Consider the following 14,942-nt stretch of genomic DNA (forward strand, 5'->3'; position numbering starts at 1 on the left):
GTTTTCTGAACACAAACACACACAACCAACATGATTTAGAAACTGTTTGTTCTAAGCACTGTGGTGTCTGATTGCCACACAAGTGCACTTGACTGACTCTAGTTAGAAACTGTTTGACAAGTCTCCTGTTGCAGTTAAGCAGCACTGTGTTACAAATACATGAAGAGAATCTTGGCTATTCTCTCAAATAGTTATTGTTCAAGAGTTGTCCAATTTAAGTAGGTAGTTGTTCTGAATAACTGCTGGCCTAGTTAACTGGAATCCACAGTATAGCAAGAGGTTGAACAAGCTAGGACTTTACTTCTTCAGTGTAGGAAACAGAGGTGATCTTATAAAGGTGGATGAAGTCATGAGAGGCATAGATGGGTGAATACACTCAGTGTTTTTCCCAGGTTAGGGAATCTAGAACTGGTGGGCATAGGTTTAACGTGAGAGGGGAAGGTTTAATAGGAATTTGAGTTGAAACTTTTTTTTTTTTTACACAAAGTATGTGTAAAGAGCTGCCACAGGAAGAGGTTGAGGCAGGTATAATAACAGTTCTTAGAATACATTTGGATAGGTACATGAATTGGAAGGTTACGGACCAATTGCTGGAAAATAGGACTAGCGTAGATGGGCACCTTTTTTGGTATGGAGCAGGTGGGCCGAAAGCCGTGCTTCTTCTGTGCGGTACAACACCATGATTATGAATCTGATATTTCTCTCCAATACAAGTACAAGTCAACAAAACTGAAACTATTTAGAAAGATTTATTTATTTTACACCATTTGACAAAAAGCAGACAATCATTGTAAAAAAAAATGTTGTCAAGCATAATTCCAACAGTTTGGTTTTAAAAGGAACAGCTATAAATAGCTAACAGGATGAGGACACATCAATTTACGTACAAAAGGCACAAAAATCAGTGTGAACTGACAGGACACATACATATATCAATTACTAGAGCCAAATTATTACTTTGTTACCACACTACAGGTAGTACACATTGGCTTCAAATATATTTTTGGCCATTAAGGCAGTAGTGCATATTTATTATCTTGTAATGTATAAATCATATAATATTTTATCTTTTTACATTGAATATCTTAAATGGAATGTTTTCATAATGGAAATTGTACACTGCATTTAAAGCCAACTATTTAAATAAATGATTAAATTTAGTTATTCTTTAAACTAAATAAGCAATATGTACTATTTCTGCTTGAAGCTTTGGTCAGTGCCCCAGGACAGAAATCAAAGCCACATTACTCTATCATCTTTATTTCAAAATTTAACACAATTATAGGATTCCAGAAAATTAAGATCAATTGAAAATCAAGAATTAAGGATTATGGTGATTACAGTTTTAATATTTCCACTTCCAGCTTTCCTCTATTATACCAGTTTAAGCTAACTTTCCCTGTCCATTGAAAATTAATCTGTCAAATTAGAAAATAAGTATTCAAAATTATAACATTTGATACGTTGATGAATTTGATCTTTACTATTGGAAATTCAAAAGATAATTCACAAAGTGAAAGCATATGTTAAACGGGAGCATTCAGTAACCCCTAGTTTAAATACTTTTGAAAGTCACATGGAATTTGAGTTGCAAAGCATGTATTGAATTAATAACTGGTCAGACATCATGCTGCAGTGCGATTTGTTGGGGGGGGCAGATATTTAATAGGTATACAAGGCAGTGTCTTATTTGGTTGAAATAGTACTTACTGTAGTATAATATAAATTGCTTTCTTCCTATGTAAGCAATATACTTAGCATCAACAAGCACCTGAGTTATTACATCAGATCGTTTTCCAGAGCTCGATTATTTATAATGAAGTTTTGTGTTTTAAAAACAAAGATAATCCAGAAATTAAATATCACTTACACTGGCTTTCAGAATTATGATACAGATATGAACATAATTATACAATTTAAAGGCATTATCAACAAAAAAAAGCACTGCTGGAATCAAATTCATCAAAAATAAAATCAGTGTAAAACATTCTCAGTGCTGTTACATTTTACATCCTATGGAGATTAAACCTGCATTAAAGATATTTCTCTTCGATATGACGCAGGTACAAATAAGAATCACCTTAAAAGATTTTTTGACCTTGGACTGCACTGGAAGCAACAAGAGGTATTCATCAGAGAAGCTCAATTATGTAGTAACTTTTGTACTTGATCAAAATGTCAAAACATCTTGTAGGGTTTTTTTTCAAATGTAGGTTCTTTTAAACCTTCTTCTTTCCCTTGATTAAGCAACAGTCCAAATTACAGGTAACGGCCAATTAGCTAATAAAATGCAAAAGTGGCCTCATCGTTTAAACTCCTGACTTTCACTGCTCTAATAATAATCCTCTTCCTTTATTTTCTTTGCAGTATGTGAAGCTCAGAACATGCGATCAGCAATTTGAGTGGCAGTGTATCTAATATCAAAATTGCACATAGCTCAAGAGTTTGGGAAATTGGCTGCTGTGGTGCAATCACCAAGGGATATAATAGATTCTCCAAAGGAAAATCAGCATTGCACCTCATTGTTAAAGCAAGTTTATGGCTTGAAGTATTTCAAACTGGGGTTACTCTGTTCATTACCTTTTAAAAATCCAATGAAGCACAAGTGCTAAATAAAAGAAAGTAACTCAACAGCAAACGATCCAAATGCAGGCATTTCCTCACATTTTTCTGCTTCAACTTTGTAAAATTAGAAATCTAGATTGATGACTGCAAAATATACCAACTACTTATGCAGAGAGTACAATTGTAGAAAATAGTGATATGTGTTTCTTAAAAACAATTGCTGCCTTAAATACCTTTATGACCCTGCTATTGAGTGTGAAGACAATATTTTTCCCCCCAACTATGACAGGCTTAACATTTTAATACAAATTTGACTGTTAGACCTGCTACAACATGAATGGTTTATTTCCCGTAGAATTTCTTATTCAGCAGGAAAACTAGCAGATTTACGTTGACTTTGGCCTTGTCAAACATTTTCATGACTGCCACGCCTTCATACTGCAACTCCAGCAGGTCCTGCAGAATTGGAAAACAAACTTGTAAACTCGCAAATACAAACAGTGCCAACAATAGGAACGTAATTGGCTAGATGCACACTATAGCTTCCTGGAAGGTATGTAGGGAATCTAACTGCAATGCATTTAGAATCTGAGAAGGTACGAGAGGGCAGAGGCATAGGCCTCTGTAAACAGGAGATTAAAACAATCTACATTTCAACTTGATCAAAATTGAGCGCCTCATCTCTTGCTCTTCCCCATTCATGTGCAAAGACATCAAAGTCTGGAGTTCAGCCCTACTCCAATTAGAACCAGAGATAACTGTAAAAAAGACCTCCAAACACCATCAGCTGTTAGAAGGCCTTCAGAGCAGCCCAAGGACCAAGTTCCTGTTGCTCAAGGTGCAATCATGGCTTGCATGCTAATCTTGCTGAGAGGAATGGCAGCAGAATTAGGAGACTACAATAATCTGCAGCTGGAGTTCTGCCAAAAGCAGTGACCAGGATCAGGAAGATTTTTCTGAATGCCATATAATCCCGTATACTGGAAATTGTAAAGGAAGTCAAGGCAGATGGGAATGGCTATAATTTATACTATAGGTTACTGACATCTTGGTTGCAAGGACGACTTAGTTAACAATTTATTGGGGGGGAGGGGGGAGAGAAGAGAAATGCATGCCAAAAATCCAAAAAGAAACAGATTTCTGCCAAAGATAAAATCTGTCTAGCATCTGGAATTATTTAATGGACAGAAATAATAACTTTCAAAATTAAAATGGAAGATATTCTCAGTTTTATTAGTAAATTTAAGTGAAAATAAAAAGACAGTGTTATACAGTGGAGAGTCAATCTCCACTAATCAAAATTCCAACAAGCTTTTAAAATGCATTAAAACAGATTTATAGAGTGTTAGTATGCACACCACAAACCGTATAATCATAAACACAAGAGATTCTGCAGATGCTGGAAATCAAGAGCAACACACAAAATGCTGGAGAAACTCAGCAGGTCAGGCAGCATCTGTGGAAGGTCGATGTTTAGGGCTGAGACTCTACTCAGGACTGGAAAGGAAGGGGGAAGATGCCGGAATAAAAAGGTGGGGGGAGGGGAAGGAGGATAGCTAGAAGGTGATAGGTGAAGGCTATTGGGTGGGAAAGGTAAAAGGGCTAGAGAAGAAGGAATGTGATAGGAGAGTAGAGTGACCATGGGAGAAAGGCACCAGGGGCAGTGAGGAGAAGAGGTAAGAGGCCAGAATGGAGAACAGAAGAGGAGGAAAGGGGATAGGAAAAAATAGAGAAGGAAAAATCGATGTTCATGCAATCAGGTTGGAGGCTACCTAGACAGAATATGGGATGTTGCTCCTCCACGCTGAGAGGGCCCTCATTATGACAGAAAAGGCAGCCAAGGAGCGACATATTGGAACTGTAACGGGGACAGCAATTAAAACGTTCAGCAACCAGGTAATTCTACTTTTGGCAAATAAAGTGGATGTGCTAGACAAAGCAGTTCCCCAAATTACGTCATGTCTCAGCAACGTAGAGGAGGTCGGATGCAAAAAATAACTCTAACAGATTCACAGGCGAAGTGTTGTCTCACCTGGAAGGACTGTCTGGGACCCTGAATGGAGGGAAGGGAGGAGGTGAATGGGCAGATGTAGCATTTCTGTTGCTTGCAGGGTTAGGAGCCGTGTGGGAGATTACTGGGGAGGGACAAATAGAGGGTGTGATCCCTGTGGAATGCAGAGGTTGTGTGGGGTTGTGGAGGTAAAGATGTAAAACTGTATAATCAGCTGTATTTTACACGCTTGCAAGCAGATGGGCAGCAGCTAATACAGAAGTAGACCCACTTTTCCCAAAGGGAAATGCATACAAGCAAGATTTCTCAGAAACCTTTGAAAAGTTCTCCACTCATCTCTAACAACATTTCTTTTCTGTTCCCAACCCTAGCATAAATTCCTTGAGGAGAGAAGCTGGAAGAATGATGCTTCAGACAACACACATGAAAGTTGCTGGTGAACGCAGCAGGCCAGGCAGCATCTCTAGGAAGAGGTACAGTCGACGTTTCGGGCCGAGAATGATGCTTCCCTTGGATAAGTAGAGGGGATAATAATCCACAGGGGTGTGTGACTGTGATACAATTGAATTTCTGATACTGACACACCTCGTGGGGCAAGAGGGAAAACGTAATTTTGTAGTTTGCAGGTCCAATAAGGATTTCAAAATTAAAGAGTGCTACTTTATACAGGCTGTGAATCCTCAGCTACAGCTCTGACATCTGAATAGGAGGCTGAACTCATACCCTTTGTGCCTTTGGGATTGCTAGTTATTTAAAAAGAATACAAAATCAAGACTCCTGTCTCTTATTCAAACAGCTTAAATGTCAAAGAAGCCATGATAGATTGCCAAACAGAAGAAAAATCACGGTTTCTAGGAACAAAGCTGCTTAAAAAAAATGTAAGCCTGTGTTTAAACAATGAAGATCGTGTCTGGCTGGAATTAAAACACGTTCTAATTTATTGGCATGGAATGTTTTTGAGCACATTGTTTTACAGCAGCATTCAAAATCTTCAGACACCTCCTTATCGCTATTTGTTTCTGAGATGATTTATGCATTTATTCCAGCAGAAAGTGGTGCAATGTTTAGCTATGCTTGAGCTTATTATCAGTGCTTTGATGTTTCACAAGTTGGAATCCATTCACACATGGTTTACCCGTTTGAAAAATGTTTATATGTTATGAGATAGTAGCTCAACGATGCCTTTTAGGTCTGAGCCAGCAATTTTGTGATGTGCCCTCTGAAACCAAAAGTCCAAAATTAACTCCATTCTAATGTAATCATTGATTTAGTCAAATTATTCTGAAAACTTCCAGTCCAGGAATTATATAACATAACTGGCATTAAACTTAACAGCTATATTCTGTACCTGAAAATGCAGTTGCACTTTCTCCATCTCCATTCCCATGAACTTGGCCTTGATTTCAAAATCACCTACTTCCTCACTCGGTGTGATATCAAAGTGGACATTCTTAAATCTAAGAAAAAAAAAGAAAGAAATCGAGTAGCAAACAAGAATATTTCAAAACAAAGACACTGTGATATTTTAAACATTCTCAAATTCATTCACACTTTTTAAATAACATGTTAACTAAGGCAGAAGTTGATCATTTCTTGATCAGTCAGGGCATCAAAGGATATGGTGAGAAGGCAGGTGTATGGGGTTGAGTGGGATCCAGGATCAGCCTTGATGGAATGATGGGTTGAAGGGCCTAATTCTGCTCCTATGCCTTATGGTCTCGAAGGGAATTACTAAGGGAGGAACCCCTGTAGAAAGTGGAGAGTTGGAGAGAAGTAAAAATGTGTTTGGTGGTAGGATCCAGGTAAGATGGTCTAAGTTACAGAGAATGATGTGTTGATTGCGGAGGTTCATAGGGTGGTAGGTGAAGACAAGGGGAACCCCATCCCTGTTAGGCCAATGGGAAGATGGGGTGAGTGTGGAGGGTGAATACTCTTCAAACAGTACTGTTCAAAAGTTTTAGGCACATATATTTAGTTAATATACCTAAGATTTTTCGCAGTATTTTAGCATTCTTATGTATTACACTGTACTGTTGCCACAAAAAAAAACAAATTTCATGACATATGTGAGTGATGATAAACCCCGATTCTAATATGGGTTTCTACTGACTGAGAATGGGAAAGGGGCAGGGAGAAGGGAATTATGGTTGGAAAAGGGGGAAGGGAGAGGGGAGGGAGCAGAAAGCACCAGAGACACATTTTGGAATGATCAGTAAACCGTTTGGAATCAAATGACCTTGTCTGGTGTCTCAGCACATTCCTCCCCCACTCCAGTACTGCTTCTGCCACCTGTCCCACACCCTTCCATGGCACTCCACCCGTACCATTCCCAACATTCTCTGCTCCCGCCAGGTTTACCAACTTGCTCTCTGCTCCACATTGACAAGTACAGTACTGTGCAAAAGTCTTGGGCACCCTGGTGTATATATGTGTAAGGCTTTTGCACAGTACTGTATATAGATATGTATGTTTACTACTTCAACAAAATGGAAACAAATATTAATCTTCTAGCAAAGGTAAACTGTACTGAGATGTGACAAGAGAAACACCCCTATCCACATATTTGGTTATTTAGTAATTTTAGAACATTGCTCACCAGTTATTGATTCTATTGAGTTGCTGAAAAATAAAAAAGCTATCTAAAAACTAAGATTGCTATGGTATTCAGGCATTTCATTGCAGTTCAGTATTTATTATTTAAATCAGTAGGCAGACAATTATTACTCACTGGTTGGACTGAAGTCCTTCAATTTCCAGAATTACTCCTTTCTCATGCAAACGAGCCGCAGTGTAGTGCAAAGTTGACTGTTTCATTTTCTTGTTGCCCTTCTCTTCCCCTTTGCCATCTAATTTTATTGATCTTCTAGCATTCCTGTAATTCATTAAATGAATTCCCATTAAAGTAACAGAGCAATAAGCAATGACCTTGGAAATAGACTAAGTGAATTTCCTAAATGCAAAACATTTCATTGAATTGAAACAAAACATATGCCTACTTTCTTGTTAGGTTGTCCAGGCATGTTTTAATATAGGTATTGTAATAATTATTCTGTTCTTCATAAAACTTGGCCTTTGAATTAAGTGCACTCAATGTCTGCTGTATTTTCACAAGTTCTGCCTTGCGACGCTGTCGGTACCTTCGCTGATTTCGAATGTCCTGAAAGAAAGTATTTAAAATTGCTGTAATAGGAATACACATTTGGAATGTATCACTTAATGCTCCAGAATATTTTCAGCAGGATGGGCCCATGATTAGGAGATATGGCATATTTTAAACAGTAATGCGTTGTAAGGCATTTCTGTATGATATTCAGAAACTTGAGGTCAGTATTGAGAGCTATCATATAGGGACTCAGAAGAGAAACTAGACAGCTAATCTGTAAGCAACAAGTTCGACAGATTTTATCTTTACAGTAATCTAACGAGGTATTACAGATTCAGAATGGCAGAGAATACAGACAATTAGACATCAAGTCTAAACTGGTTCTTTGTAGACCATTGCAACAAATCCCACTTTTACCCCCACGCCCCGCAAATTACTTTCTCTTCAGTGCCAATCCAATTTCCTTTAGATTTCTCTGAATGAACTAATTTCTATACAGTGACTCTTGAAGCTGACAATCAAATCCTTTCAGCTTGTAAGGGATTTTCCTTATAGCTCCTCCAATTTTGCCCAACAATTTGATTCCGATCTGTTTGTGTCACTGCAAATCCAGCTTCTAAGAAATGGATTATGGTTAAGAGATGCAATCAATTGGGCAAAAGAATCCCAATTTACAGTGCTGATAAAAAGCATCCACTCCACCCCCCGCCCCAGAACCTTTCATGTTTTATTGTTTTACAATATTGAATCACAGTGGATTTAATTTGGCTTTTTGACACCAATCAACAGAAAACGACTCTTTCGTGTCAAAGTGAAAACAAATTTCTACAAATTGGTCTAAATTTATTAGAATTGTAATGCCCTGGTAAGATTCTTACCGTTATACTGTAAGCAATTCATTTTAGTAGTTCTGCAAGAATAATCTGTTCTGTTTTTAGCATGTTTGGGATTGAGCTAAAGATAAGAGGCTATGTTGTTCAATTTAGGAATATTGTATCAGCCAGTCAGGATGGTGGAATTGGGAGAAGGTCCTAGAGAACGTGAGGAGGACAAGTTTTTGTGATGGATATTGGTGTGTGTCAAGGTCTTTTTGACGGGAGCTGGGAGAAGACAGGATGGAAGATGGCCGAGGATGCCATCCCTGTTGCACAAGGTGCCTGGCAGAGATGAATGGCTTCACGGAGGAAGGACTAATACTCACACGGGCAAGCCTATTTGTTTGAGGTGGATTTCGAGTGACATTCAGAAGGTGGTATATGCTTTCATGCAGACAGCGGGTCCAGCGGAAAGGTAAAGACAACTTCAAGATGAATTTTCAAAACTTCAATTTTGTGCATGTTTGGACTGGGTTAACTGTAGTGGACCCTTTTTATTTCTCTTTTCCTACTAACTGTTCAATAAAGCTGACATTTGTAAACATACTTTCTTTATAATTGTCAATGTATGATCTGTTATTTCTTGCCATTGGCTAATTGCATGTGGGCATTATATGGGCATGTGGGCACATCTGATCACTGCAATTTTTTCCCATTCTTATTTTCAAAACTGCTCAAGCTCTGTCAGATTGCACAGGGGTCATGAGTGAACAGCCCTTTCCAAATCTAGCTTCATAAGGCTTCCAGAGCCTGCTGCAGTAAAGCATCCCCAGAGCATGATGCAGTTACCACCATGCTTCATGGCAGGGATGGTGTGCTTTTGGGCTTACACCAAACATTGCGTTTAGTCTGGTGGCCAAAATGCCCAGTTTTGGTTTCATTAGACCATAGAACCTTCTTCCAGCTGACTTCAAAGTCTCCCACCTGCCTTCTGGGAAACTCTAGCCAAGATTTCATGAGAGTTTTTTTTCCCAACAGCGGCTTTCTCTTTGCAACTCTCCCATAAAGCTGTGACTGGTGAAGCACCCAGGCAACAATTGTATGTGCAGTCTCTCCCATTTCAGCCACTGAAGCTTGTAACTCCTTTAAGGTTGTCCTTGGTCTCTTGGTGGCTTCCCTCACTAGTCCCCTTCTTGTATGGTCACTCAGTTTTTAAGGATAGCCTGTTCTAGACAGATTTACAACTGTGCCATATACTTTCCATTTCTTGATGATCGACTTAACTGTACTAGAAGGGATATTCAGTGGCTTGGAAATGTTCTTGTATCCATCTCCTGACGTGTGCTTTTCAATAACCTTTCTTGCAGAGTTGCATTCTTTTGCCTTCATGGTACAGTTTGTGCCAGGATACTAACTCATAAGCAGTTGAACCTTCCAGATACAGGTGTATTTTTACTACAATCAGTTGAAACACCTTGACAGCACACAGGTCTCCAAACACAGATCTCTATTTAACTAATTACATGACTTCTAAAGTCACTTGGCAGCACCAGTGATAATTTGGTGTATCATATTAAAAGGGGTGAATACTTATGCAATCAATTATTTTGTGTTTTATATTTGTAATGAATTTAGATCACTTTGTAGAGATGTTTTCACTTTGACACAAAAGAGACTTTTTCTGTTAATCAATGCAAAAAAAAAAGCCAAATTAAATCCACTGTGATTCAATTTTGTAAAACAATAAAGCATGAAAACTTCCGAGGGGGGTGAATACTTTTTATATGCACTGTACAAGACAAAATGTGGCCCAGCTGAATAAAATTTGACACTGAGCTGTATAATGAGAAATTAAAGCTGAACTTGTGCAAACATACAGGTTTTAAGGAGCAACATAAAGATAGATATTTAGGGAGGAATTGGATGCTTGGTGTTAGATGCTCCAGAGACCAGAAACAGAGTAGTACCAATATTCTGTAATACTGTAGATTATAGAAATAGTAGTGGATTGAGGAGGGTAAATAAAATATCAATCATTTTATCTTCATACCTTTGCAATATCATTTATTAGATTTTGGTATTTATTTGTTGATGAGACCAAGCCAGCCTCTTCCAGCGTCCGAAGGTTTCTCTGAATTTTCCTTTTTTTCTGTTCGATTGGGAGTTGAACATCCTCCATCTCAATCTGACTGTGTTTCATTTTATCAGGAACTTTGGCATCCAGCAGAGCACGTTTTTCTATCATTTTCAAATAGTTGTCTTCCTAATGAGTTGGCAATAAATTATAGCAGTTAACTTACACCCAGGATAACAAAGTAATTATCAAGTTCAATCACAACTATCACTGATAGCCAAAATCTCTAGTTCATCAAACATATTCAATGAATTAAAATCATATTGATGGAAGTACTTCATCCTTCCTTTATACAGCTGATAAGAAAATTACCCTAATTAAACAATATTCTTAAAAATTTCATCATCTGCTAAACTTATCAATTATAAAACGATCAAGCCTGTGGTCGTCTCATTGTTGCATTCACTTAGCATAGAAATATATTCGATGACTGCTTCATCAAGCACCTCTGCTCTATCCCCCAAAAGCAGAACTTCCCAGTGACAAACATTTTAATTCCAATTCTCATTCTGACATATCAGTCCATGGCCTCCTTTTGTGCCAAAGTGAGGCTACCCTCAGGGTGAAGGAGCAACACCTTTTATTCTGTTTGGGTAGCCTCCAACTTGATAGTATGAATATTGATTTCTCCTTCAAATAAAAAAAATCCTCCTCCCCTTCTATTCCTCACTTTGGCCTCTTATCCCTTATCACCTGCCTATCATCCTTCCCTTTCTCCTATCGGTCCACGCTCCTCTCCAATCAGATTCCCTCCTCTCCAGCCCTTTATTGTTTCTACCCACCTGGCTTCACCTATCACCTTCTAGTTGTCCTCCTTCCCCTTTCCCCCACCTTTTTTATTCTGACATCTTCCTTCTTCCTTTCCAGTGCTGAAGAAAGATGTTGGCCCAAAACTTTGACTGCTCATTAATTTTCATAGATGCTGTCTGACCTGCTGTGTTCCTCCAGCATTTTTGAGTGTGTTGCTGTAGAAATAATTTGTTTTTTTGAAGCATTATCACAGTGCAAACATTCTAAACATTCAGCTTGATTATGTGCTCTAATTTGTAATTACCTTGAAACTAATGGCATTATGATCACTAGATGCAAAGTGTTCCCTTACATAAACTACTCCTTCCCGGAAAGCATATGTAGCAGAACACTCTCTCTAGTTGGAACTTCTCTGTACTGATTAAGGAAACTTCCTTGAACACACTTGAGAAACTGTTTCCCATCCAGCCCTTTTACAGTATGGGTGCCTCAGTCGCTATGTGGAAGGTTAAAATCATCTACTATCACAACCTTATGTTTCCTGTAACCATCTGATCCCTCTACAAATTCTCCTCTAAATCCTGCAGACTATTGGATTTGGATGGTCTATAATCTATTTACATGGTCATATCTTTCTTACTCCTCAGTTCTACCCATAATGCCTCATTGATGAGCTCTCCAGTCTGTCCTGTCTGAGCACTGCTGTGACATTTTCCCTGACGAGTAAGGCCACCCTCACCCTTTAATTCTTCCCTCTCTGTCATGTCTAAAACAGAAACACGGTACACTGAGCTGCCAGTCCTGCCCCCTCCTGTTACCAAGTCTCTCCAACGTCATATTATCATGTGCTGATCCAAGCCTTAGTTCATCTGCCTTTCCCACAATGCACCTTGCATTGAGATACATACAGCTCCGAACATTACTCCCACCCTGCTGGTTCTTTCGATTCCTGACTTTGTATGTAGGCTCAACAACATCTTTCTCCACAACCACAACACCACCTGTTCTGGAACTCTGATTCTCACCCCACTGGAACTCTGATTCTCACCCCACTGCAACTCTGTTTCAACCCTCCCCCCGCCAAACACACACCCCATGCAGCACCAGCAAACCTTCCCACTAGAATACAATATTAGTCCTCCTCCAGTCCAGGTGCAAACTGTCCCTTCTACAAAGGTAACAACTTCACTGGAAGAGAGTGTAATGATCCAAAAGATCCAAAAAATCAGACACCCTCCCTTCTGCATTAACTCCTTAGCCATGTGTTAAACTGCATGATCTTACTATTTCTGGCCTCACTAGAACATAGCATGGGTAGCAATCCTGAGATCATAACCCTGGAGGTTCTGTCCTTTGACTTAGCATCTAACCCGCTGAGCTCACCTTGCAGGACTTCATCACCCATCCTACCCACCTCATTGGTGCTCACCCTCCCACTTAAGAATGCTGTGGACTCAATTCAAGATGTCCCAGACCCTGGCACAAACAATCCAGGAATCTCGTTCTTGCCCACAGAGCTCTTCCTGTTTCCCTAACTTACAAATCCCCCATCACAACAGTTTGCCTCTTGTCCCCATTTCCCTTCTGAGCCGGAGCCAGAATCAGTGCAGGAAACCTGATCACTGTGGCTTTTCTCTGCTAGGTCAATTCTCTCTCCCCCCACAGTATCCAAAGCGGTATGCCTGTTGAGGGGAATGTGCAATCTGGCCCTTCAGTTATGGCCACCCAGGACTTAGAAACCCCTACAAGGGCCTCTGGCAATCTCCTCTGTTGCTTCCCATAGCAGTCTGGGATATATCTAATCTTTTCCTTTCACACACAGAGTCAGAGAAACACAGCACAGAACAAGATGCCATCTAAGCTTGGTCTATTTGCTGAAATTTGGCCCCTGTCCCTCTGAACCTTTCTTATTCAAGTGCCTTTTAAATGTTGTTATTGTACCATTCTCTCCAGAAGCTCATTTGATACAGTACATGCTCCATGCGAAGAAACTGCCCTTCAGGCCCCATGAAAGTCTTTCCTCTCTAGTTAACTCTATGCCTCCAAGTCCAAGAACCTTCCTCTCACGGAGTAAAAGACTATAAACTTTACAGTATTTTTTTCTTATCTTGTACTCTATTCTATAAGAGTAGCAGTCAGAATTACAATTTTCTTCCTGATCAATCCCTTACTGAAGTCTTAAATGCTTCCACTACTGCTCTGTTTGGCAATATTATAAGCCTGTTTGTTTTATCCAAATCTATCTAACTTTTTAAGCTAGTCATGACTGGAGTTGCTGGGCTTTCAGTATGAAGATCCCCACACTATCTTAGCAAATTCTAGCCTCACATTTCCTTGACAGTTTCCATTGTTTACATTTAACAACTTAATTTCATATTAAATTAAATCTTCCAATTGATCCATAAAATCCTATCACTATTGATATTCTTCCTGAAAGGCCTGTGACTACCAGCCAAGAGATTTAAGTTGCTATGGAAACCATTCAATTTCTGTCACCTTCCTCGCACTGCATTTTATTTCCTGTTATTTGCGGCTTTCATCGATGTTCATGTCAGATATGAATTGAGCACAAATGGGAAGAAGCCTCAAAGAGAACACCATACGGCCAGTGGAGCTAAAACAAATCCAGTTATGAATAATTCACTATCACGTTACCTCAGCCTGCAGTAAAATATTATCAACTGCAAACAAAATACAACTACAATGAATAAACACAAAAATAGTTCATTTACTTTCGGAAACCTTGAGAATGATATAATTACATTACCTTCCACCTCCCCTCCCATATCCAACCCAGATATACAAATAAATGCAACAGTTCAATGTGGAGACGTTAACTCAAGTTAGAAAATACAACAGTTTTCAAAACTACTAGTTTAAAACTATTAGTTTAAAAAATAAGTTACTTTGGCAACACATTTGTCCTGATGTGTGGTTTCAATCCAAAATATCAATAATTCTTGACTATACCTCGTTCTACCCTGTCACTTGTAAAAATGCCATTCCCTTTCTTCAGTTCCTCCTTTTCCACATCTTTCTCAAGACAAGGCTTTTCATTCCAGAACAAATGGGATATCCTCCTTCAAAGAAAGGGGCTTCCCTTCCTCCACCATCAACACTGCCCTCACCCCATCAACACTGCCCTCACCCGCATCTCTTCAACTTTGCGTACATCTGCCCTCACCCCATCTTCCCACTGCCTCTCCAGGGATAAGTTTCCTCTTGCCTTCACCTACCACCCCAATAGCCTCTGCATCCAGCACATAATTCTCCGTAACTTCCACCATCTCCAATAGGATCCCACCACCAAGCGTACCTTTTCTCCCTTCCCCCCCACTTTCTGCAGGGACTCCCTTGTCCACTCATCCCTCCCCTCTGATCTCCCTCCTGGTACTTATTCTTGCAAGCATAACAAGTTCTACAACTGCCCCCACACTTCCTCCCTCACTACCATTCAGGACCCCAAACAGTCCTTCCAGGTGAGGTGACACTTCACCTGCTAGTCTGCTGGGGTCATCCGACTATATTTAGTGTATATCAATGAGACAGGGCGTAGATTGGAAG

General features: G+C 39.4%; 1 protein-coding gene across 2 annotated transcripts in view; it reads right to left on the reverse strand.

Annotated features, from left to right (window-relative positions):
• Window positions 1-733: 733 nt before the first annotated feature.
• The window catches only part of iqgap2 (IQ motif containing GTPase activating protein 2), a 287,122-nt gene continuing 272,913 nt past the window's right edge, over window positions 734-14,942 (reverse strand). For both annotated transcript variants that reach the window (XM_072257878.1, XM_072257879.1), the window contains exons 34-38: window positions 10,545-10,757; window positions 7,573-7,733; window positions 7,305-7,448; window positions 5,925-6,033; window positions 734-3,021 (exon numbers count right to left, since the gene is read on the reverse strand). In XM_072257878.1, the coding sequence (XP_072113979.1) occupies window positions 2,908-3,021; window positions 5,925-6,033; window positions 7,305-7,448; window positions 7,573-7,733; window positions 10,545-10,757 (741 nt within the window). In that variant the 3' untranslated portion in view covers window positions 734-2,907. The remainder of the gene's footprint in view (window positions 3,022-5,924; window positions 6,034-7,304; window positions 7,449-7,572; window positions 7,734-10,544; window positions 10,758-14,942) is intronic.

This window comes from Mobula birostris, chromosome 5, assembly GCF_030028105.1.
Source record: "Mobula birostris isolate sMobBir1 chromosome 5, sMobBir1.hap1, whole genome shotgun sequence".
Classification (NCBI taxonomy): domain Eukaryota; kingdom Metazoa; phylum Chordata; class Chondrichthyes; order Myliobatiformes; family Myliobatidae; genus Mobula; species Mobula birostris.